General features: G+C 34.4%; 1 protein-coding gene across 1 annotated transcript in view; it reads right to left on the bottom strand.

Moving 5' to 3' along the window:
- Positions 1-25591, bottom strand: part of CDH15 (cadherin 15) — a 394116-nt gene that overhangs the window by 59322 nt on the left and 309203 nt on the right. Inside the window, exons 11-12 of the mRNA XM_044081834.1 lie at positions 15983-16222; positions 2276-2412 (exon numbers count right to left, since the gene is read on the bottom strand). Coding sequence (XP_043937769.1) covers positions 2276-2412; positions 15983-16222 — 377 coding nt within the window. The remainder of the gene's footprint in view (positions 1-2275; positions 2413-15982; positions 16223-25591) is intronic.

A 25591-nucleotide genomic window follows, 5' to 3' on the forward strand; every position in this document is an offset into this window, starting at 1 on the left:
CAAAGGTCCAAAATCATGACAGGTTGTAAATATTGCTCTTATAAACTTAGAAAGTTGACAGAATAACAAGTTTTGCATTAGCATTCATTTTCTAAAGTATATGAACTCTGAAACTCAAATATCTGTCATTATTTAATGACTTCAATCTTCAGTGATTTGCCAGAAAACAAAAATTTTATAAGGAGCAGATCAAAAATATGAGGCAAAAATCTGGACATTCTGCAATATTCTGGACAGCTGAGACGTATGAAAAGTACTTCCAATATGAAACATGCCTAGATGTTTGATTAAGGTGTTTGATGCAATGCAGAGAACTGTAAATCAACCTGGAATTTTATGCTTAAGCTACATGTTGTTTCATAGGTGCGTAAGTATTAGGCTTGTTGCCCTTGTGGGCCATTTTAACCCTAGTGAATTTTTGGTGTTAGATTTTATTGATTTATTTATTTTACATTTGTTGACCGGGTATGTCTGGATGAGCTGAAGAGCCCTTTTTCAGCGGAGGGCCAAGGAGAAAAGCTCCATGGCCTTACCCATCCCATGGTTGATAATTATATATTACAACTCTCCTCGTGAGAATAACTGGAATCATACTGTAAATAATTTGAGTGGACCCATGCTGGGGATAAAGCATTTAGGAGTTCCCTCTTTTCATTAATAGTTAAGGGGCAGTTTTGGCATAAATTTTCTGGTTCCCATCCATGCATCCAAGTTGCTCTTGAATATGGACGGGGATGAGCTTTATTTTACATGGATGGGGAGTCTGTTCAAGAGTAGCGGTATCCCCTTAGAGACATACCTGTACCTCCCTGTCCCTCCAATCCATTCTGTTGATGTTTCAGAAGAAATTTATATCCTTGGACAAAGTATTTTGAATCCCATTTGACTTGCTGATGTGTAGTAAGTCCATCAGTACTGGCCCAGAGGATGCCTTGTATGCCACACAAAGGTCACCTCTTAACAGTCTGTAGGACATAGAGTATATTGACAGGGCTATGAGTCAGTCCATGTAGGGCATACTGTTTAGGCCTTGTATCCTTTTAGTACGGTATCTATGTGGGCAGCCCAGTTGTTGCATGTGTTTGGACAGATAAATGCCAAAGGGGACACAATTCTCAATGACTGGTCTAATCAGGGCTGAGTAAACAGGGACAAATAACCCCTAGACCTAGACACAATCTCTTTGTTTACAAGCTGTACAATTTAGAAAAACCTTCTCACAATAATGGGTAAATACTGGTCAAAAGTTAGGTCACTGCCCAAGCAAGTTCCCAAATCCTTAACAACTGGACATTTCCTAAGTATTTCCCAAGGGCCAGTAAAGTGCTCCTTGTAGCTTCAACTCTTTGTTAATAACATGAGTCAGGCATGTGGAATGAATATATTTTTACATATAAATATGTAATGATTTACTTTGCTCCTTTTCACATTTCTACCACTAATGTCTAACTGGAAGCACAGAGATACCCTCTCTGGAATAGTAGCTGCTAATATCTCTTTCTAAAAAAAGGCTGTATTGCTTGGTAGCAAGGGTTCTGAGGGCTTATTCTTTCTGTACAAAAATGGAATGTAATATATGAAATACCCAGAAATCTAGGCATATTTTTTAAAGCATCCTGCTGTCTTATAGTGAATTGTTAGTTCCAGTACACCAATGACAACTAATGTTTGAGGGTCTCTCTGTCTCTCTTACTCTCAGACCTAGGCCAAAAGCATTCTGAGAGGCATTACTGCTACACCACATGTGAATTGATCCCGTTTCAGTTATATTAGAGCAGCTGTAACTACAACATGAGCTGAATTATCTTTAGCAATGCCTTTCTGCATTAATAAACGCTCTTTCTAAGTCACATGGAACTCCAAGAATCATTCATCACATGATTAGATGTTCAAGATTGGGATTTTACCAAATATTACACGGTTTCAGATAACATTTAATCAATGCCTGGAAGCAAATTTACGGAATGTTTTTTTTTACATTGACAGAAATTGCTTCACATGTACAGTATGCAGTATAGATAAGGAAGGGCACAGTATAGATAAGGAAGGGCGCAGTATAGATAAGGAAGGGCGCAGTATAGATAAGGAAGGGCGCAGTATAGATAAGGAAGGTCACAGTATAGATAAGGAAGGGCGCAGTATAGATAAGGAAGGGCGCAGTATAGATAAGGAAGAGCACAGTATAGATAAGGAAGGGCGCAGTATAGATAAGGAAGGGCACAGTATAGATAAGGAAGGGCACAGTATGGAAGGGGGCATGAAGGGGTTTCCTCACCTGGTCCTCTTCGCCTCCACCTTGTTCATCATAATTCAGAACATTGTCCCGAATATCATCATCAGATCCCTCCAGAAGCCCTTTTTGAAATTCACGATGTCGACAACGTTCATAGATGGTAACCAGTAGAAGCAACACTATCAGAGAAAGTAGGAAAAGGATATTAAAATCTAAATGTTGAAGTAACTTATTCACTGCAGTATAAATATAATTAGAAATATCATTCACAATCTACTGCACTGCCCTTGACTCACTCATAAATATTATCAGATTTCATTTGTCTAGTTTTATGCACATAAATGTATAAAAACTGAAGGGAGAAATATAATATACAAACTGCACCATTTTACTACAGAAAAATGCCACAGTATATAGACTATATGCTCCAATATATTATTTGGAACGTCCCATGCATCTTTCATGTTTAAACAATATGTAGGACCACTGTGGAAATGTTATGTGTTTTTTATTAAATAAATAAATAAATAAATAAATAAACCAGTAATGCACCTCTGTAAGCAGAAATGGCTATTTTTCGTGAAGTAAACATCAGAAACTATTACATTAGTCATTGTGCAGTTAGACTTTCAAATCCAGACTCATTTCCATTCCATGATTACTACCAAACTATTACAAAAGACAGAAGATACCACTTCACTTTCTTAAGACTATAACCTATGTAGTACCAACCTTGTGCAGGGAGATAGCAAGCAGAGAAATTAGCCAAAGGCAGTATTAATGGGTATAACACCAAAATGCAAAATCAGGATGACCACATATTATTTTCTTCAAACAAAAAACGCATATGTTTCTGTTAACGTTTTGAACTCAGGAAGATAGAACTGGGTCATCTTTGTGGGTGCTTTCCTTCAGTCTGATATTTCTCTGAAGTACCCCTTAGAAATTGACACCTCCCTCAGGAAGGAATCTTTACTGGACAGTGATCACTTTTCTAAAGTTCTGCCAAATGTACATCAATGGAATAGAGGATGGGTGGCAAAAGCAAAATCGCTTTGCCCTCCTAACAGTAATGGTGTTACTCTCCCAAATGACATTCCTTCATGAATTGGAATCCAACAGTCTGAAATGAGATAAAAAGTTCCATTCTAATTACAAATCTGCAGGTTCTGTCACTTATGAACACATTTCAGCTGAATAATCTAGTACTCATTCTGCAAGTACAAGAATTTAAAACCTTAGCTGCTGAATCTACCTTGAGTCATATACATTTAAAATTCAGTTTTCTGAAGCTACCCCCTTACTGGGTAAAGCATGATATGCCTACTGGGATGCAGATGAATGTACTAATCAAAAATAATACTATTCTAGCCTGATGGGCAAAGAAAAGGCCCTGAAAAGAGAGAAAAACAAGTGATACAGAAGCTTTGCACTATGTTATCAGAAACCTGCATGTGGAGCAAGCACAAGATATTACCACCTGATCTGTGGTGTGGAGAATCTGCCAACAGCAGGGACAGTGGTAGATGAACATGTCATTCCAGTTGTGTGAATAATGCATGCATATTGCAAACTTTGGTACAACTGGCAAAGGGTATTTTTTTAAACACCTTTATTAAAGTATCATGACGTAGGCACTTATACATTTATAGAAAAGAAAACAAACCATATTAATATTTTTTTCATTTACACACATTATACATTATATGAAAGAAGAGTTGGCATAATGGTTAAGGTCTTCACCTTCCCATGCACAAGGTACAAGGTTTGATCTTGACCTCTGGCCAATGCCTGTTTGGAGTTTGCATGTTTTTCCTGTGTCTCTTGTGTGTTTGAAAAACATGCTGAGTGTTTCTGTCTTAAATTCACCAATAAATGGAGGTGCTGCCATAAAGGGGAAAGAGTTGTACAGACCAATTGTTTTTGGCATCAACTACAGTGCACAGCATCCTTAAGCTAGGAGAACACGGATCATAGACTGCATGTTGTGGCAGAGCTAGCCACTTGATGGTGTAAAATATGGCTCTAGGTGTATTTACTGGTGATAAGTGGGTTGAGGACCCGGCCTACTTTGACCTAAGACAGGGACCCATGCTAATATGGGAGGGGTGTAAGTAGCCCTATTGGCCATTATGTACCCTCTGTAAAGCCCAGCAGCAGCCCTAGGTCAATAAGCTACTGGCCAGACTGTGCCCAGTTGCCCAGCTTGGGTTACCTGGGATAGCTCTGTTGTGCAAAATCTGGATGTAAAACCAATCAACCTGCCAAACATGAGCTAAGAATTGCTACACTTTGTGTAGGTTCACTGATAGTCCAGAGCCTGGAAGTGGATGACATGCTGGTACAGATAAAGCTGTACATCCTATATATACAACAGACAAGATGGAAGAGTAGTGCATCACATCCACTTGGCTTGGGATTCAGAGGAGCCTACTACTCAGAAGGAGGACACGCTAGAAAAGTGTGAGAATTGTGGTGAGAGACAGGCTGCAGAAGGCAGTGAAGGACATCATCAGAAATAAGACAGACTGAAGGGAATCAGACTCCAGTGTAATGATAGGAAAGTATTCATAATCTCAGCCTATGCTCCACAGGTTTTGATAGTGAACAGTATATTCAGACAGCAGTCACAAGACCTACTAGATAAAGCAGGACAACAAGACAGCATGGTTGATAATGGGGGGCTTAAATACGCATATTGGGACAGACAGAACAGGATATGAGGACTGCCTGGGTCCACATGGGTGGGGCAATAGGAATAAAAAAGAAAGGTCATTATAGACCTCTGTCTGGTGAATGGCTTGATAGTAGGAAACACATGATTAAGAAAGAGTGACATTCACGTCAGTTACAAAAGTGGCCAACATTCAGCTCAGGTAGATTCCTTCCTAGTAAGGAAAGGACATTGGGGTAGAATCAGTGATTTTAAAGTCAACCCCAATGAAATATTTGGCCCACAGCATAAACCACAGGTTGCCAAAATCAGCTGCAAGCAGTGGTCAAAGAAGGCCCTAAGGTCAACAGAGATCAGCCCGAGGACCTGAAGAAATAAGAACAGCACTAAGGAAAATGAAGTCAGTGAATGCAGCAGGCTCAAATGACTTCACGGGAGATATGAAAAAGATGTTGGGTTACCTAGAGGAGAAATGGCTCCTGAGGTACTCATAGCAGTGTGGAGACACAGGTGTATCACAGATGACTGGAGGATAAGCATACATGCAGGGGTATCAAACTCCTGTCTCACTGCATGAAAGTTCTGAACAGGGTGACTGATAAATGAATATTTAGAGTAATAGAAAGTAAGATGTGAGATGAGAAGTTTGGATTCAGACCAGGATGCAGCACAACTGACCCAATGTTTGCAGTGAGATAGATAGTTGAGAAAAATCTAGAGCTGAAGAAAGCGTCCAATTGGGCATTTCTAGACTTGAAGAAACCATATGACACGGTCCCAAGAAAGTTGATTTGGGCAGTCCTGTGGTGATTTTGGAATCCCAGAAACATTGGTAAAATTAATGCAGGCTATGTAGAAGGACCCAATGACTCAAGTATGAACAGTGTTCAGTCTCAAAGAAGGTTTTCCAGTGGGAGTGGGTGTGCATCAGGGTTCAGCTCTGAACCCACTGCTGTTCATACTGGTGATGAACTACATTAGTAAACAGGTCAGTGGAGACAGTTCAACAAAGCTGCTGTATGCAAATGATGTGGCATCACAGGCAGACTGAGCAAGAACTTCAGCAAAAGATAGGGGAAAGGAATGCAAAACTGAAGACACATGGGATGAAAACAAGTACAGAAAAATACAGTGGTAATGGCAGCAAATGGAAGAAATCAGAAGAAGCTGAGAACTGAGATAGAAGGGAAGATAGTGGAACAGATTTACAACTTCAAGTATTTGGGAGAGGTGGTTGAGTTGAAGGGAAGTATGAATGAAATGCTCAAAGCTAGAATCAGAAGGATTGCAGCCAATTGGCATAGAGTGTCAGGTGTAGTGTATGACAGAAGAATGTCAAAGAAGCTGAAAAGTAAGGTGTATAAAACAGTGGTGTGACCAGTGCTACTGTATGGTACAGAAATCTGGGCAGTAAAGGCTGAGCAGATTAGGAAGTTAGAGGTGATGGAAATGAAGTGCCTGAGATGGGTGGTAGGATGCATACTGTGGGACAGATGAAGAAAACAGAACTTAAGAGCAGAAGCCAAAGTAGTTCCAATTGCATAAAAGATCAAAGAGAACAAATTACTGTGGTTCAGGTATATATGAAGAAAAGCAGAAGAGAATCTGGTGAAGAAGATTTGGGACAGACAGGAAGAAGGCAAGATGAAACGAGGGTGTCTAGCAAACAGGTGGATGGATTATGTAAGAGAAGATCTGCGACAGTCAGGCATGAGTGTTGAAGAAGGCAGGAGTGTGGCATTGAATCGATAGAGATGGTAACACAACATCCCAACCCCATGTAGAAAATGAGAAAAAGGGGGACTGATAATGATGATACATTACATGTTTTCTTTCTACATAAAAACTGTCTTTCAGTCTAACATTACATAAATCATTCACTTACTGCTTTCTCTTAACCTCACCCCTCCTCCTTTTGAACATTAGTCTGCACGTATTGTTCCTACAATTTCCATTTATTTCTATGCAATTTGTTCCTTCCCTTTTCTAATGATCCCTCTTCCAGGACTTTTATTTCTTTTACTATATTTAATACTTGAAATACAGTTGGTTTAGATTTTGATTTCCATTTTCTAGTAATTGCTTTTTGTAGCCAACAGAACTGAATTAATAAGATCTTGGCGGGTCTAAGCAATTCAGATCCTGTGTCTCTGCTTAAAAGAATAATTTCCGTAGTTACAGCCATTTGCTCACTCAATATTTCTAACAGAGTACTGTGTAGGAATTTTTTTAAATCTGTCAACTCATTACCCTCCCAAAAAAACATATTCCCAGTTATCTCTTTCTTTTCCATCACACCTCCAACATTTGCTATCTACCTGAGGAAAAAAATCTTTTAAATCTTCTTAAGGTATAAAAATACCTATGTGAATACTTCCATGCAAAAATCCTAAACCTTCTGACTCTGTTGCATTCTTGTGAGTCATACATATGCCCTCCCATTGTTCTGTTGTACATGGCTTTTCTTTTCCTGTCTCTCTTTCCAATCTTTTCTAACCTTCTCTGATTATTTCTTAACATTATCATACAATATTTTATATGCCCTACTAATTATCCCCCTTTTAACATCTGCTTCTGTTCTATATTTGAGCAAAATACTCTAACAAAGAAGTCTTTCACTTGGGACTCCCATATCCCTTTCTCTTTGCCTATACTCCGATATGAATCCCTGCTAGGGAAGGCAGTCACTAACCTGCAGTCCAAACTTCTTCTTGACCTCACCCCATTGTTACACCTTTCCCTCTTAAGTTATTTTTTTCCCAATACTTTATTTCCTTTATCAGTTTTCTCTAGTAAGTTCTGGCCCCTCAAACATATTTTCAGATAATTTCCTCCACAACTTTTCCTGTGGTTGATAAAAATATGCTTTCCCTGTATATAAAACTAAAGGGACTAAAACCAGTTTCACTGATTGCATATTACTCTCTATACATATAAACAAGAGCTTCCAGTTTCTCAGGTGCTGCATTACCTTTTGTTTAGTCTCTTCCCACACATCCTTAGCTGCCTTGACAGAAGCCTATATACTTCATCTTGTTATTTCCCCATAAATAGGGTCTATATTATATATTCAATGTTTCAAAACTTCGAACTTCATATGTTCGACAACATATGAGCAAAGTTGGAAAAATTGAAAATATAAAAAAAAAACTTAAAAAAAAAAATCTTACCTCAACACTCTGAGCAGGGGGGCAAACCCCCCGATACCCCCCACATCCCCGATACTTAAATATGCCAACTCAGAGATCGCACTTCAGTGCAGAAAAGGGAAATTTTCCCATTCTGTGCTGTACGGATTTGTTGCATTTCACCTTCAAACTTTTTAAAGTTCAATCATATGGTGTTGACCATATGACATGCAAACTTTAAAAAGTATGAGTAATTAGTAGGGACCCCATAAATATTATTAATACTGAGCTAAGTCATGACTGCGTAAATAATTGGCTATAGCATTTGTTTTATCTTCATTAGTTTTATATCCTGAAAAGACTTGAAACTGTCTCAACATGTTCCACAACACCTAGATGTCCTTTTCTGGATTTATCAAGTACAAAATAATATAATCTGCAAATAAAGCCATACCAATTATATTCCTGAAATTCTTAGTCCCTTATTTTCTTTGACAGTGGCTCTACATATAACACAAATTGCAAAGGAGAAAGAGGATACCCCTGTCTGGTTCCTCTGTCCAAACTTAATGTATCAGACAGGAACCTGCACATTTTAATTTTTTGCCTCCTATACTTCATATATCCTATTTAACCTTATTATTTTATCAAGGAATGCAATGATTCCATTGCTCTACTCATGATATCCCAGCTTACTATGTTGAAAACTTTGCATCAAGACCCACCAACAGCAATAGTATTTTCTTACATTCTGCATCCCTCTGGAACATCCTTGCTCTGTTAATGTTGTCAAATGTTTGCCTCCCCTCCAAAAAACAACACTGATCCACATCTATTAATGTTGGCAAAACCACTGTCATTTTTTTAGCAAGTATAGACATTTACATACTTTATACTCATCTTTTAAAATTAAAATGGGTCTGTATGAGGTGGTGTCTGATGGGTCTTTACCTTCTTTGTGTAATACAGCCAGAACAGCTTTCTTCCAAGATGCTGGTGCTTCCCCAGCTTTTAAAATAGTATTAAACAAAATCTTCCAGATTTTTATCACTTTCTTCCCTCCTAACTTCCAAACTTTCACAGGAATAACATCTGTCCCTGGAGACTTCCCTGCAGATTGATTGTATATCACTGCTTTTTACATCATCTCCTTCTATCTTGACTATTAGTTCAGCCTCATCCTCTTCTAGTCTTGGCATATTTAAGTCTTCCATAAATATTTCTGTTTTATACAAATTTTCATAAAATTTCTGAAATATCTCTAATATTTCTACAGGATCTCGGTTATCTTTCTTGTCACAGCATCCCTAGATTTGGTTACAAGCCTTTCTACTTTCTGTTGCCTTAGTCACTGTCCTAAAAGTGCTCTGGAGGTGTTATCAAAAATAATTACTAACCAGCAATCTTTCTAAACTCATGCATATTATCTAAATACTCCCTTATATTCTCTTTAGCACTCTGCAGATTCTCCTTATTCTGTAATAATTTAACCTTTGTCAGCCCCTTTAAATAATACTGATTACTTCTTAACCAGTCTCTTTCTCTTCTATTCTACTCTGTTTTTAAACATTTTCATTTTATCACACTCATGAACTATTCCTTCTGAGTAGATTTAAATTTTTACTAATAACTCTCAAATAATTCTCACTACTTATTCCTAAAATTCCTCTCTTTTTAACAGGTAGGTGGGAAAGCACCAGTGTCTCATTTTTACTTTATCACCCTGCCTTTTTATCTTAGCTTTTACCAGTGCATGATCTGAAATAGTTATTGGGTGTGTGTTAATGCTTTCAGTTAAATGCACATATACCTGTGAAATATAATTTGTATCCAATCTAGCCCAGTTATCGTACCTTGGAGAATAATATGTAAATTTTGTCCAAGCCCCTATTTCTGAATATATATCTTCCATACCGAACATTTTCATAAATGTCTTCAGAAATCTATCCTCTCTTGTTATATTTACCCTTCTAGGTTCCCCTGATACATCCTCACTATTGCAAATCAAGTTCCATTTCCCAACTATAAGTAATATTCCCTGCTGAAAGCTGATTATTTCTCCAAAAATATTCTTAAGCTCCATAATAGCAGTTTTTGGCGGAATATAAATACATGTCAGTGCAATCACCCCTCCCTGCCCAGTAACCCCTTACTACCACAAATCTAACCTTATTATCTTTTTTCCCTCTTCTATCACAATTGTAGTCCCTCTAGCAATTAGTATAATTATTCCCTTTTCACTTGTCTCTAATATTCTGCTGAATATCCATCCTGAAATCCTTTATTTGTCAAATTCTCATGTTTATTTTTTCTTAATGTGTCTCCTGCAGCATTGCTAATTGCACTCTGCATTTATTAACATAATTTAAAACTATTTCCTTTTTGTCTATACCTGTAAGGCCATTTATCCATATGGATAAAAAGCTATTGTTCCCACTTATTACACAACAGTCTTTTGTTGAATGTATATTTTCAACATTTGTCTTATATGTGCACACTAACATTTGGCAAGCTGATCTTTTATACAGTTATTTCTTTTCATCTCCATTTGAACATATGTCACATTTCTTAAGACTTTTTGTTTTAATGAAAACCATCAAAAAATTAACTATATTTTTAAAACACCCTATCCCCTTTTAAATTATAACAAACAAAACTAAGTGCGCTTTTAACACATGTAGTTTAACCCTCCAGATTGGAATAACTGCCCCAAATCAATAGCTGCATCCACAGGCATAACCTAATCTAAAATTAACGTTACTCATGTTAAAGCACATTTTACAGCCTGTGTCCCCACTTACACTGATTGCTGTTTTCCTTTTCTCATCTCTAGTCCTCTCCCAGATGTGAAAAACAGCTTTTATGCTTTCAGAAAAATAACAATACATTTTAGCACTTAGAAAAAGTGTATTGGCTACATTTAAACAAAACTAAATTATGCACTGTTCTATTAAATGCATTAAAGTATTGAGGCTGCTAGGGAGGCTACTATCGGTTATTCAGTTCCCATAATTACAAACTTTATTTTTTCACTGAACTGTTTGTAATTGTACCTTTAAAATTTGGATTTCCCTCAGCAGAGAATGTTCAGAACTCACCTGCATTCACCAGCAAACAGCCTGTCTCCACACACAAGTAGTCAGAAATGAGAAATAAAAACAGCTAACAACTTGCAGATGCATGAAGGCATTTTTGTAAATTTCAAAAGAGAATGTACAGAATTCCCCAGTCTAACTGCCTTCAGCTGCAGACTTCTTGTCTCACACTGAGAACATGTACCAATGGGGGAAAATGTTAATATGTCTACAGATGCAAGAAGCTTAGCATGTATCACGGTTTTCATCATTTGTCATATTTTTCATGCCTATTTGCTTACAAAAACTCTTATTTATAGCTTAAGCCAAGGACATTAATCTAAACAGCATCCCTAATAAAAACAAGGGAAATTATCATCTTAGTTCTACATATAATAAAATCAGTAGCCATTTGCACTCCATCCCCACCATAGCACCCCAAGAACACAGCAATATATTAGCTTAAACTTGCTCTTGTTCAGACTTTTTTTCATAATATTGTATAAAACTTATATTTCTTACAACTAAAAAGTATTTGTTTACTTTAATATCTTTAACACATACAACAGTTACTGAAAAGATTCACCCTTCACATTTAAAATACATGACTGTAAAATATACAAAACTGCTTTACAATATAACATGCAGCTTACATGATGAAATGTTTATACAAATACTAATACAAGCAAAATTTGTTTTAATTATAGTTTCTTTCCCTTTAGTGTCATTCTAGACACTAAAGACATAATGTGGGGTATATGCTCTCTAGTCAAATTTAACAATGTCAACAAAAGTCAAGTCTTTTCTCAGAAACTTTATTTGCAAAGTAATATTTCACAAATATGATTGATGCTTTATAATATAACATTTATTCACTAATTTCAGTGTTGTTCTTTTCCTTCCTGATCATCCCCATCTCTAAACATAAGACTGTGGTTCAAGTCAAAGGTATTCCTTATATGGCTTGTCAATTCCTGTGCTTTTTCTGTCTCTCAAGCATTTTGGTTTGGAACAATCTCTTTGTGAACTTTATTGTCGTAAGAATGAGAAGCAGAGTACCCTGTGGCTTGCTGGCTCACTTTTTGTTGGATAAACTTTTTATGTCCTCCCATGTATGTTCTGCATCAAAGAAATGTCTTTGATCTTCCAAGAAAAATACTCTGAAGATAGCTGTATACAACAGCTTGAATCTTACATCTGCCTCTCAATACTCCCTGATTGCTAGAATAAATTTGTTTCTGTTCTGTCTGGTGTACAGTGAATAATCATTTCCCACAAACACTCTGCTATCTCTTTTTTTAATAGTTGTCCCTTCTGCCACAGTTTTGCCAGGATTAACTCTTTCTGCTGATATGATTACTAATACAGGTATTGCTGCTTTTTCATGGCTAGGTTTAAAACATAAAATCGATATGCCCTTTCAATTAACAAAGCTTGATGTGAAACACCAGTCCAGTTGTTTATTTGTGCTTTTATAAAATTAATACAGTCTGTTCCTTCCAGTCTCTCTGGTACAGCAGAAAATATCAGATTTTCTCTGTGTGCCCTGTCTTCTGATTCTACTATTTTTTGAAACAGCTCTTTTTATAAAGCTTCATGCTCAGCCACCCTTTTCTTCATTTCAACATCTGAGTTTTGCAGCTTTATTAATTCATTTAAATAGCTAGTTAAAGTTTATTATGTATTTTCAAGCCTTTTGTTATCTGAGTTGAAGTATTCTTTCAATGTTTCATTTATTTTAATCGCCTCTGAGTACATTTTCTAGTTTTCCTCTAAATTACTGGAAGCTATCTTTTGAACCAAAGCTGAAGCTTGAACTGCTTTTTTGCGGAAGAGCTTCAGGATCCTTCCCAACTAATGTTTCATCTTCACCTTTTTTGCTTAATTGTCTTTCAGGTTCTCTAAAATTTTCTTTGCTGGCATCCTATCAGTTTACTTAATAGTAACTGAATTTTACCCAGCTAACAGTTTTAATGGCACTCCATTTCTCAGTTTCTGTTTTCACACTAGGAGAAATGAAATTGAGCTGTTGATCACTATGCAGCCATCTTGGAAGTCCACAACTGGCAAAAGTTTTAGATACAGATGATCTCATAGGCCAGTCACATATCAAGATTTGACAGGTTGCAACTTAATTAGTGAGAACATAAAATGAAAAGTACATGAAATGCATTATCGTCATACAGTCACAGTAGCTACACTCTGCTCTTTCATGAGAATTCAAAGCAAATTTTGCACTAGGACTATTTGCTCTTGGGGAAAGGCAAAGGAGCAACAAGAATTCATACTCCTTCTCTTGCCTAGGTAGAATAAAATGATGTGCAAATAAATATGACAAAATAACAAGGGAAACCAAAAAGGGACTGTTTCCCTTTCACAGGTTATATGAAACGGTTTACTATCAAATGACTGAAAATCAAAAGACTACATTCCAAAAAGGCTGAAAATTCAAAATACTGAATGATGGAATTTTCCCCTTCTCCACTGTTGTGCGATCTTGGAGTTGGTATATATACATATATATATATATATATATATATATATATATATATATATATATATATATATATATATATATATATATATAGTTATCAGGGGGTGTGGGGGGGGCGCAGCCCTCCCTTCACATGACAGGAGCAGGGGGGCTTGCCTCTTGCATTAAAAATTGTATTCAATATTTTGAATGTTCAGTCTTTTCGGGATTCAGTCTTCTGATTTTCAGTCATTTGATAGTAAACCATATGAAACATCCATCAGACACAAGATCACACACAGTGCTCTTTAATTCTTAATTTACTTGTGTGGTACAGCTGGCAGCAGAATTGCTTTGGAACTAGAAAGCTATAGGTTCCAGTCTAAAGGTACAACTGAGCTCATAATCAAAACCCTGGCACCCGAGTGTGGTATATGTGGAATGCCATACTACTTGAGTCTGCTGCCCTTTTCATCAGATGCTAAACAGGGGATCCCTCCACCCATCTTAATATTCATGGGTCTTCAAGTGGAATTAAAAAATTATACTGTTTGCAGAATGAAATAGCTTCTCATAGTGTCCTGGCAAAATTTTTTCTTTTTTTCTCTATGTTTTAGCATAACTACTTGTTGACAATAGAGCTTTCCCTATCAGTCCAGAGCCCATTTAATTTCCTTTACTAGGTATCCCACTCATGAAGGTGAGCACTGACTGGAGGTGCCATTATCCAGACAACCATAGAGATGGTTAGTACCCTTGACAGCATCCCAGCAATGACAGCATTTCTAGTTAACAACTAACAATCAGTGGTTATACGGGTAGCATAGTCACCTTTGGTGCTGGATGGTCAGAAGACTGTGGGTTCTACCCCCCCCCCCCAGGTGACGGGATTTAATTTTGAGTGGCAATTAGTGCAAATAATTAAGGCTGTGAGCTGTTAATGAGCCTCTTTCTGTAGCACAGAATTTTCCCACAGCCTTCATTTACTTATTGTATGTCCTTGAGCAAGTCATTTAACCATGCAATGCTTTGGGGGAATTAGGAAATTGGGTTATGCTTCTCAATGGTCTCCTGGACTGCATGACTAGTAACTACCTATGAATCCTGTCTCTGGTGGCTCAAGAGTTCACCTGTATCTTTGTGGGGCAGTACATTTGAATGCTTCCATCCATATACTAACAACAGCTGTCATTACTGGCTTGGGATGGCTAAGCTAATGTCTGTGATCTTGGTTGTTCACTGCTATGCAAGCTTCTGCTTTTATGGTTGTGACTAGCCAACCACAATCACCTCTTCATTCCCCCAGGAGGGGTAAGCCAGTGTCAGCCTGTCAATTAGACTCTTCCAGAATTTATGCCAATATTCAGTTTTAGGGTGTCTTGGTTATAGTCTGTTTTTTATTCCATTATGCCAAAGAACCAGGCTGCATCTTTAATCCCAGAAAACTATTACGTGCAATTTCTAGGCCATACAGGTACAAGTGTGATAATATACATCTCAGTTATCAACATATATGTATTCCATCACTTCATTTCCAGACTATGCAACAAGTAAAACATTTTACATTATGTATGAAAATAATGTTTCTTCTTTCTGATATATGTTTATCTGGCTAATCCACTTTTTTGTGTTGTAATAATCTGTTCAAATGCAGGCGGTTGTCATTTTACTTTGCTTTAAATGATATAGGATTCCAAGTATCAGTAATAATAAAAAAATCAATATTTTTTTAGTTCAGAGGATACAAGTATTCTTTCTTGGTCAGCATGTTTGCTTGATAAATATAAATGAAAAACAAACCAGTGCTTAACACTATTATGATGCATTGTGAAGCATGTGTGTTGCTATAGCAGAACACTGGATATCAGTCTGCTCTGTTGCTCTTCAGGAGAGAAGAACTAGCCTGCTTAGCTTCCTGGGAGAGTTGTCAGCTTTTTTCTACATTTACATTTGTCTTTGAAAACAGTACAGGAATAACAAGTTATTTAACACGAACATATTAGACATTACTGTCAACAATGCTATGATAACAATATTTTAATTGGCCTGTGCAAACCACAAAAATGAAGATGTGTGTCTCAAGACTATAGGCTGCAGTAATCAGGTGCCCAGGCAGGCAAAACATGCTGAAAGTTTGGATTTATAGAAGGAGGAAGTTCTTTCTAGCCTTCTCCTTTGCTGCCTAGTAATATTCAAATAGATGGTGTTCATGTGGGTGTGGACATATTCAGATATGTGCATAGTGAGGGCATTGAACTATAATATGCAATTGTAGGCCTCATAATTAACTTTAAAGTATCAGTGCCTGAATTGTCTTATCTGCTATAAAACAAATACAGAATAATGGCATTCAACCTTATTACATTACAGCCTTTCAGGAATCCTTTTGTTTTTACTTACAGAGAAGAAGGATGATGCTGGCAAGGATAATCATTAGGGCTCCAAAGCTAAGTCCAATACTGCTATTAAAGATGGCTGCTAACCCCGGCTTACAGCTCCCATTATTGTCACAGTGACACACAGTTACATTCAGAAGTGCCTCACTATGCTGCTGTGGCTCGCCTGAGTCACTCACTATTATTGGAAGAATATGAAGACCCTCCTCAACATCGTTCCGAAGCTCCAGTCTGGAATGAGTATCTGGGCATAATAAAAAAAAGAACAGATCAGTCATTGGTGCATTAGATCTATATAAGTGGCAATGCTTCTTAGGTAACAGGCTACAAATCATATTGCAGATATTACATTTTTGTTCACAAACCTGGATCTGCCTTTATTGTAAATTACTAATGAAATACATTTAGAATTTTAAATACTGCATGTGGTATTTCTATTTGAAAGTTACCCGGCTTCCCAGTTTAGTTAATTAAGTCTCAAGGATTTGTTGATCTGCTCCATTTCCACACATTATACACCATTTATTACCTCTATCATGTTCTTCATCTCCTCTTTAACTTTATTAGACCGCCTGGTATAACCAGACTGAAAAGAAAGTCCCTAAAGACTGTATACTCCAAATATGTGGAAGCATCTCCTTGGTGGTATATATTCAGAGTTACATGATAAATTAACTAACGCATAGCTTATAGACGCTATCAAGTTGTTCTGATTTATGAAGGGAGTCACATATACATTCTAATACACAGTTTTAGAGTGCTTAATAACACAGTATGTCACACACTTAACAACTGCACACTTTAAATATATTTTTATACATTTTGGAACTTTTGTGAGTGTTTCTAAGATAATACAATTAGTTTTGGAAACTGACCTTTGCAAGAATAATAACTATTCCCTTTCAAGTAAAAGATATAAGAAATGGATAAAAATGAGTGGTTTTGTGTGTGCGTGTATGTGTTTATGACAAAGACAGAAAGAAAGAGAGTGATAAGGGGAGAACTTAAAACAGAATTATTTTAGACAGTACCTTAACCAGCACCTCATAGTTTGTGCAATTTCTTTGGAAGTCTAAGTTAAAAATGTTTGCACTACACAATATAGAACATGAAAAATGTGCATCTGCATAATTATTGATGATTTTAGATTGCCTGTCTTTTTCCATAGTTCCTACTCTTAATACTATGCATACATTCAGTATTATTTGATTTTTTAACTCTTTAAACTGGGTACTCCTAACAGATTCTTTCAGTCTTTTCTTTTTGGTGGAATAAGGCTTTTACAAAGACTAGAGATAATTTGGCCATGACTGCCAAAAGGTTCCCCTAATTTGGTGTATATTATGGGTTCAGAATGCACAGCAGGTTAAGCTGTTGGTTTAACTTAGTAATAATACTCGCAAGGTTATGCATGAAATGATAAATGCCACTGACAAGACTGCGGCAAAGCTGGGTGACAATGATGAGTAAGCTTTGGGTAACAAACTGGGGCCATACCTCTCAACTATATAGATTTTTGCAGAACATACAGATTTTTGCATCATATTTTTGGTCTGTTTTTCAAAAAATTGTGGTTTTCTGGCAAATTACTGGCAAATCATTAAATATTAAAGTTAACAAATAATGACAGGCATTTAAGTTTCAGACTTCATACCATTTAGAAAATTCATGCTAATGTAAAACCTGTTATTCTATTAACTTTTTAAGAGTAAGAGCAATATTTAAAAATTTTGCCTATTTTGAGCCATTGTCCCAATTTTATTTATGGCTTTGCCCAGATTTCTTGCTCGAAGAGGTTGAGAGGTATGACTGGGGGAGAATATACAGCCAGAGAACCATTTACAAACAGTGAAAGCAAATATAGTTATGAAATCAAGGTATTGAAGTATGATTAAAGAAAGTGCCAAAATCAGTGGTGGCAAGGAACAGGAAAAGGGACAGCTATAACACAATTACATGACAAAACTGTCTACTGACTCCCACAAAACCAGAACCCACAAACACACACACACACACACACACACACACACACACACACACACACACACACACACACACACACACACACACACACACACACACACACACACACAGTAATTATATTTCTTCCTTCCCACACCATTCATGCAACAGACTTTACCTCCAGCATTCCAAACACTGGAATAGCCAGCTACAGGTTGCTACATGTTTAGAAAAGTGAATTCTCTGATAGCAACAATGCCCACTGAAGAACAGCATCTCTGACAAGAAACTGCATTTTTGTTGCAGTCCGCAGGTGCAGTGTCTGTGAACCCTTCTTTAAACATGAATTATTAGCTAGATTGTTGCCAAATAGAGCTTAATAGGTGAGGGGCTGGGTGGAACGACCAGGCAAGACTTCAAGGCTACATACTATTTGGTGTGATGAGTTGGAAGATAATTAGATGAATGAAGGCAAGAAGAATGCTCTTTACTGAGGGGATCAGAAAAACTCTGGGGAAAGAAATACTTCCTCCCACCTCACGGTACACATTTAACTTTATCAATTTGCTATGCAATTGCATAAAATTTGTAAAATACACTAAATAAAATCTCCTTGTTTGTTACAAACTTACACAGAAATGAATACTACTGCCTTTACATGGCAATTACCCATTTAACAGGGAGCCAAGCTGTTGATTTGTACAGTACAAACTGCTAAACAAAGAATACTGACTTGCATTTGACAGGGCACTAAAACTTAATTATTTCACCAGGCCACCGCACTGTTCACCATCACTTCTTACTTTGGCTGTATTCCAGTACTCATTCGAATTCAGTAACAATGCATTTTTAGCATGAGGTAAAAATGCATGGAATGTTCTTCCTTCCACTATAATAGTTCACACCACTATTGGAAATTTACCACTAAATTTAGTTCTTGCTATTGTGTGAAGACAAGATTCAGATATAACAGTACTGTTACCTAATAACTTTAGAATTTCCATATAGACAATATTATACTGAAGTATCTGTCCCCGAAAGTGACCCTTTGCTCACATAGAATTCCTCCAGATTAGAAAAAAACTAAGCAATGGGCAATTTAGATGATAAACTAATTACTGTATTACTGAAAAACAAACAGTGTAGACTTAAGGCACAAAAAAGAGAGCTTAATTAAGCACTTTTGTTCCTTTAATAATTAGAACTTCTTCAGAATAATTCAAACATTAAACATACCTTATTTAAATATAAAATAATGATGTCACTTAACTTGTCCAATCAAAAAGGAAAATCAATTAATGCAAAACCACTTCTTGTTAAAAAAAAGCTTTTTTCCTCCTTAAAAGACCTCACATATTGTTAAATACACTTGGAGAACAAAAATAAAAAGCACTTATATAAACCATACCTCCTAAACATACATTTTATCTTCAAAGTTCCAAATTGAGAGGCGGGGCGTGGCCAAGGATGAACACAGGATAGCAGCAGATTTCTTCAGCTCCACCAATTTCATTACACTGACAGGAATTAATTACTTAAAAAATTAATTTTTGAAGTAATTTTCTTTCTAAATATGTTTGTTTTATATAGTTCTTGAACTATATCTAAAAAAGAAAGGAAATCTTAACAATATTCCTGTCAGAAATCACTGTGGAAATTTTCCTGTCAGTTTATCAGTCTGAAATGAGTTCCAGTAAGACAAATTCTCAAGACTCCAGCATCAAGAAAGAACTTCAGTCTCTGATAATTATAATCCAGCAACTTACTGATAAAATGGATAAAATGGATACTAAAATAGACACCTTCATAGAAAAACTACAAAACAAATAGACCTGTTACATACAGACCTGCAACAACAGAAGATCCAAATGACAGGCATAGAAGAAGCTGTGAATGACATGGAAAATAGAATCCAAGAAGAGGAAATCAACATTGAGTTTCTGCTGAAACAAAATACACATTTACAAACAAAGCTGGATGACCTGGAAAATAGATCTAGGCGCAATAACATTAGGATTTTTGGACTGCCAGAAAATATTGAAGGTAACAATATTACTTCTTTTTAACAACTTGGCTCCCTAAAACTTTAGACTTAACAGAAGCATTCTCTTTTGGTATCGAAAGAGCACATAGATCTATAGCTAATACTAACTCTAACAAAAGATATCCTAGATCAGTTATAGTTAGATTTTTATCATCTTTTGATAAAGAGATGGTTCTTAAATCTGCTTGGGCTAAAGCTCCTGTTAAGATTAATGAGACAACTGTGCGTTTTGACAATGACTATTCTTCCATGGTAATAGCTAAAAGAAAAGTTTTTCTGCCACTAATAAGGGAGCTTAAAAAGCACAGTTTAAAACATACCTTCTGTTTCCTGCCAAGCTTAAAATCTTCCTTCCTGATGGTCCTAAGGTTTTCGATGATTTAGACTCTGCTTTACTGTTTGTCAAAGAAAAAGGATTTTGGATAAAATAGAAGAAATGGAATGGGCTAGTTCTTCATTAAAGAGATTGGCAACTGAAGCTTCGTGGAAGACTTCAGAGAAGAAGAAGAGACTAAAAACAAATGATTTGTTATATGTTTTTTCTCTCTCATCATTTTAGTTCATTATTAATCTTTTTGAATATAGTTCCTGCATTTCCAGAAAGCCACAAATATTTTGGAAAAGATTTAATCAAAGTTATTCTCTATGTGCAAAGAAATGTTTTGTTTCATAACCAGTCAAAATACCTGAAGATTTAATGGCAAGCTGTGATTCAATTTGTTTCTCTTTCTGAAAAGAAGTAAGGTTAGTAATTTGATACATTTTTTTATCTTTACCTTTTTTTTCCTTCTCCTTTTATTATTTTCTTTGTTTAAACAATGACATTCTATTTAGATTATGTAGTGGGTAAAGGGGAGTGAACAGTAATGAAAATATCATTAATAGAATAATAACATATTTATTCCTTGTAAAAGTTTTTATAAGTTCTTCAAATGCTATTTCTAATTATACTTTCTTGATTATACTGCTTATGCTTGTTTGTAAATAATCTGTTATGCTTTAACTAATAATAATCAGAACTAAATAAGAGTAAATAATATGTTTTATTTTTAACTCTATTAATATAAACAGTAAGTAACATTCCATTGTATATACTTCTTACAGCTTTCTCTTACATTTTTTATTTCTGCCTCACTCCCTTTTATTTTCTACTCTCTTTTTCTTTTCTTTATTAATATATAGAAATGTTTTTGATTGTGTGGGCACAGTGAATAATAGGATTTGTATGAAAATTGAGTTGGGAGAAGAATGTTGAGTTTTATTGCTTGTTGGTAATTTGGGGCTTAATTTCACTTACATAGAGGCTGTAATGATCTGTGGAATACATTGTGAAGGTTTTGTCATGTTTAGATGCATTTACACTGCTAAATGAATGTTTGTCACTAGTTTTTAATAAGTTTCCAGCCAAAATGTTAAGAGAGACAATCTGAGATGTGGGCTGTCTCATGCACAGTGTTCATGAGTTACTTCAGAAGCTTCAGCTCACAGAATTCTCACAGAGAAACTGAAAGCAGTTAGTATAACCTTTGACATAGTTATCACACTGACACACCACAGATTCAGGAAAATACTCTATTCATAAAATATGTCAGTTATAATGTTTTGTTTCATAACCAGTCAAAATATCTGAAGATTTAATGGCAAGCTGTGATTCAATTTGTTTCTCTTTCTGAAAAGAAGTAAGAGGCTGTAATGTTCTGTGGAATACATTGTGAAGGTTTTGTCATGTTTACATACATTTACACTACTAAATGAATGTTTGTCACTAGTTTTTAATAAGTTTCCCGCCAAAATGTTGAGAGACAATCTGAGATGTGGGCTGTCTCATGCACAATGTCCATGAACTACTTCAAAAATTTAAACTCACAGAATTCTCACAGAGAAACTGAAAGCAGTTAGTATAACCTTTGACATAGTTATCACACTGACACACCACAGATTCAGGAAAAATACTCTATTCATAAAATATGCCAGTTATAATGAGTCTAAATGATTTAGTTTCTTGTAATAAGTAAATGTCTTATTTTAGAAGGCATAGAAAATGAAACATTTATTTAAATGTTTTTGAAAATTTACTTAACAGCAGCATAATAATCTGTGTTAAAAATTTGTGTTCCAAACATATACTTTACTATAACTCATTTAATTCATCTGATTGACAAGCATAAATAATGTTATAACTCTATTCTGGAAGAAGTGTCATGTGATATATTTTAAAGCAGTAGGTTAGCATGATTGTAAAATCTGGTTACTAAAATGTGTTTGCTGTGCATTATTTTGTATAAAGCAGACAGATTTATTCTAGGGACAGCAAGTAGGATAGTGCTCAACAAAGACACAACTCAGTGAGATCAGATATATATATATGTGTGTGTGTGTGTGTGTGTGTGTCTGTGTGTGTGTGTGTGTGTGTATGTATGTGTATGTGTGTGTGAGTGTGATGGCTTTTTTTTTTATATAATAATGCAAGTGTTTCTGAGAATCTGCATAACTATCCAATATGATTTATAATAATTTCTATGAATACAATATTTTACTCTATTGACAAAATGAATGTTTGTCACAAGTTTTAATAAGTTTCCCGCCAAAATGTTAAGGGAGACAATCTGGGATGTGGGCTGTCTCATGCACAGTGTCCATGAACTACTTCAAAAGCTTCAACTCACAGAATTCTCACAGAGAAACTGAAAGCAGTTAGTATAACCTCTGACCTAGTTATCATACTGACACACCACAGATTCAGGAAAAATACTCTATTCATAAAATATGTCAGTTATAATGAGTTTAAATGATGTAGTTTCTTGTAGTAAGTAAATGTCTTATTTTAGAAGGCATAGAAAATGAAACATTTATTTAAATGTTTTGAAAATCTACTTAACAGCAGCATAATAATCTGTGTTAAAACTTCTGTTCCAAACATATACTTTATTATAATTCATTTAATTCATCTGATTGACAAGCATAAACAATTTTATAATTCTATTCTGGAAGAAATGTCATGTGATATATTTTAAAGCAGTAGGTTAGCATGATTGTAAAATCTGGTTACTAAAATGTGTTTGCTGTGCATTATTTTCTATAAAGCAGACAGATTTATTCTAGGGACAGCAAGTAGGATAGTGCTCAACAAAGACACAACTCAGTGAGATCATATATATATATATATATATATATATATATATATATATATATATATGTGTGTGTGTGTGTGTGTATGTGTATGTGTGTGTGTATGTATGTATGTGTGTGTGTGTCTGTGTGTATGTGTGTGATGGCTTTTTTTTTTTTTTTTTAATAATGCAAGTGTTTCTGAGAATTTGCATAACTATGCAATATGATTTATAATAATTTTTATGAATACAATATTTTACTTTATTGACAATAATGAGTTTAAGTAAATGCTCATATACAAACAATTCAAGATTTTTTTTGGGAAGCTGTTAATAGTATTCACATGACAGAAAATAGATGCATCTTAATATATGTAATGTCTGAATCATATTAGCCAAAGTTTTTGATTTAAATGAATGTTAGAACCTATTTTTCTCTCCTCTTGATTTCTAACATCAAGATTATTTGAATGCTATTTGAATACAAGTGTTATATATTACATAGATCTATATAGTAGTATGAACAGTTTTAAAAAAAAAAAAAAAAAAAAAAAAGTTTATTTTAGTTTATATGATGCTGTTTTACCAAATGTGTAGCAATTTTTATAATATTATATTAAATTTTCAAAAAATTTAAAATTATTTGGGGGAGGATACTTTAGGGTGGGGTAAAAAAATATATCTATTAAAGTTTTCCCAGTGGTGAGGTTTAATTTAAATTATTTTTGTTTTTAAATTTTATATTTATATTTTACAATTGTAAAAAAAAATAATTTAAAAACCAAAAAATTTTTAAAACATACCTTAAATTAAATAAAAAGGAAATAACATTATTTATTGTTTTGTTTTTTAAATTGAATTTAAAATGAAAATTTATTTTAAGGAATTTTAATTTTGGGGTTGAAAATTGTAAAGAAGCCTAAAATACATTTTTAAAGGCCAAATTTTTAAAACCCATCTCTTGAAAAAGTTTGTAAAACCAAAAAGTATAAGGGTTGGGACCACCAAAAAAAAGGAGCTTTGGAAAGTACCCATCCAAAACCATTAAGTCTTAGGATAAAAGGAATTTTTTACAACCCCAATTAATGGGCTTAAAATTTAATAAGTTTTGGGGGAAATTTTAAAATCAGTGAAAAAATTGAAGATATATCATTTAGGGATATTATTTTAAAAGTATAAGGATAACATGATATACATTAAGAAAAGAAAATTCACTAATAAAACTTACAGATCAATTTTATATTTAAGAATAAAGATTATTAAAATTTTTTATTACCCAAAAAAAATTTTTTAAAACCTTTTTAAAAAACCAGTTTTTTTTTTTAAATTTAAAAAATTTTTTTTAATTTTGGTTTTCATTTTTTTTAAAAAAATTTAAACGGGGGTTTTTTGGGGAAAAAAAACCAAATAGAAATAAATTTTTTTTGTTGGGTTTTTTTTTTGGTAATTTGGGGATTTTTTTAAAAAAAACCATTTTTAAAATTTAAATTGATAAAAACCCTTTTTTTAAATTTTTTTTAAAAAGGGGGGCGGGGTTTTTTTTCCCCCAAAAATTTGGGAAAATTTTTTCCCCAAATAAGGGTCCCCTTTATTTTAAAAAATTAAAGAAAAAACCAAAAACTTGACCATTTTATAAAAAAATTTTGAAAAAATTATAAAAATTACCCAAGGAAAATTTGGAAAAGTTTTTTAAGAAGAAATTTTTTTTGGGGTTTTTTTTAAAAATTTATTTAAAAAAATTTTTTTTAAAAAAAATTTGAAAAATTGAAAAAATCTTTTACCCTTTTTTTTTAAAAAAAAAAATTTTTTAAAACCCATAAAAAATAAAAATTTCCCCCCTTTCAAGTTTTAAAAATTTTTTTTTTCAAATTTTTAGCGAAGGTTTTTTCCAGAACCCCAAATACCTAAAAAAAATTTTTCCTTTAATAAAAAATTTTAAAATTTAAAATTTTTTAAGGGGGGGTTGTTGTTTGAGAAATTTTTTTGGGGGAAAAAAGCTTTTTTTTTTCAATTGGAAAACCATAATAAAAAAAATAATTTTTATTAACTTATAAAAATGAAAAAGAAAAATTTAAAAATTTCATTTTTGGTTTAAAATTTTTCAAAAAAAAAAAGTTTATAAAAAATAAAATTTAAAAAATTTAAAATTTTTGAAAAAAAAGGGAAATATTTTCCCTTTTTTTTTCTCAAATTTTTAAAAGTTTTTAAATTTTAAATATATATTATGACAGTTTAAAAAAAAAAACTTTCCAAATGGTAGTATAGATAATTGAATTAAAACTGTTAACTCAGTAAATAAAAGTATAAATATGGACTACTTTAGTGGGGTTACTGATAACTACAATATTGTGATGCATTCCTTATTATATTTCAGTTAATGATAAGTTACATCCACATATATTGTACATCATTGTCACTTTGAATCCATACAAAATATAAAGTTCAATAAATAAGCTATATTTAAAGGTACACCTAAAGAGGAGATGTAACATTATTT

This window comes from Protopterus annectens, chromosome 8.part1 (assembly GCF_019279795.1).
Source record: "Protopterus annectens isolate FY-2018-M chromosome 8.part1, PAN1.0, whole genome shotgun sequence".
NCBI classification, from domain to species: Eukaryota; Metazoa; Chordata; order Ceratodontiformes; family Protopteridae; genus Protopterus; species Protopterus annectens.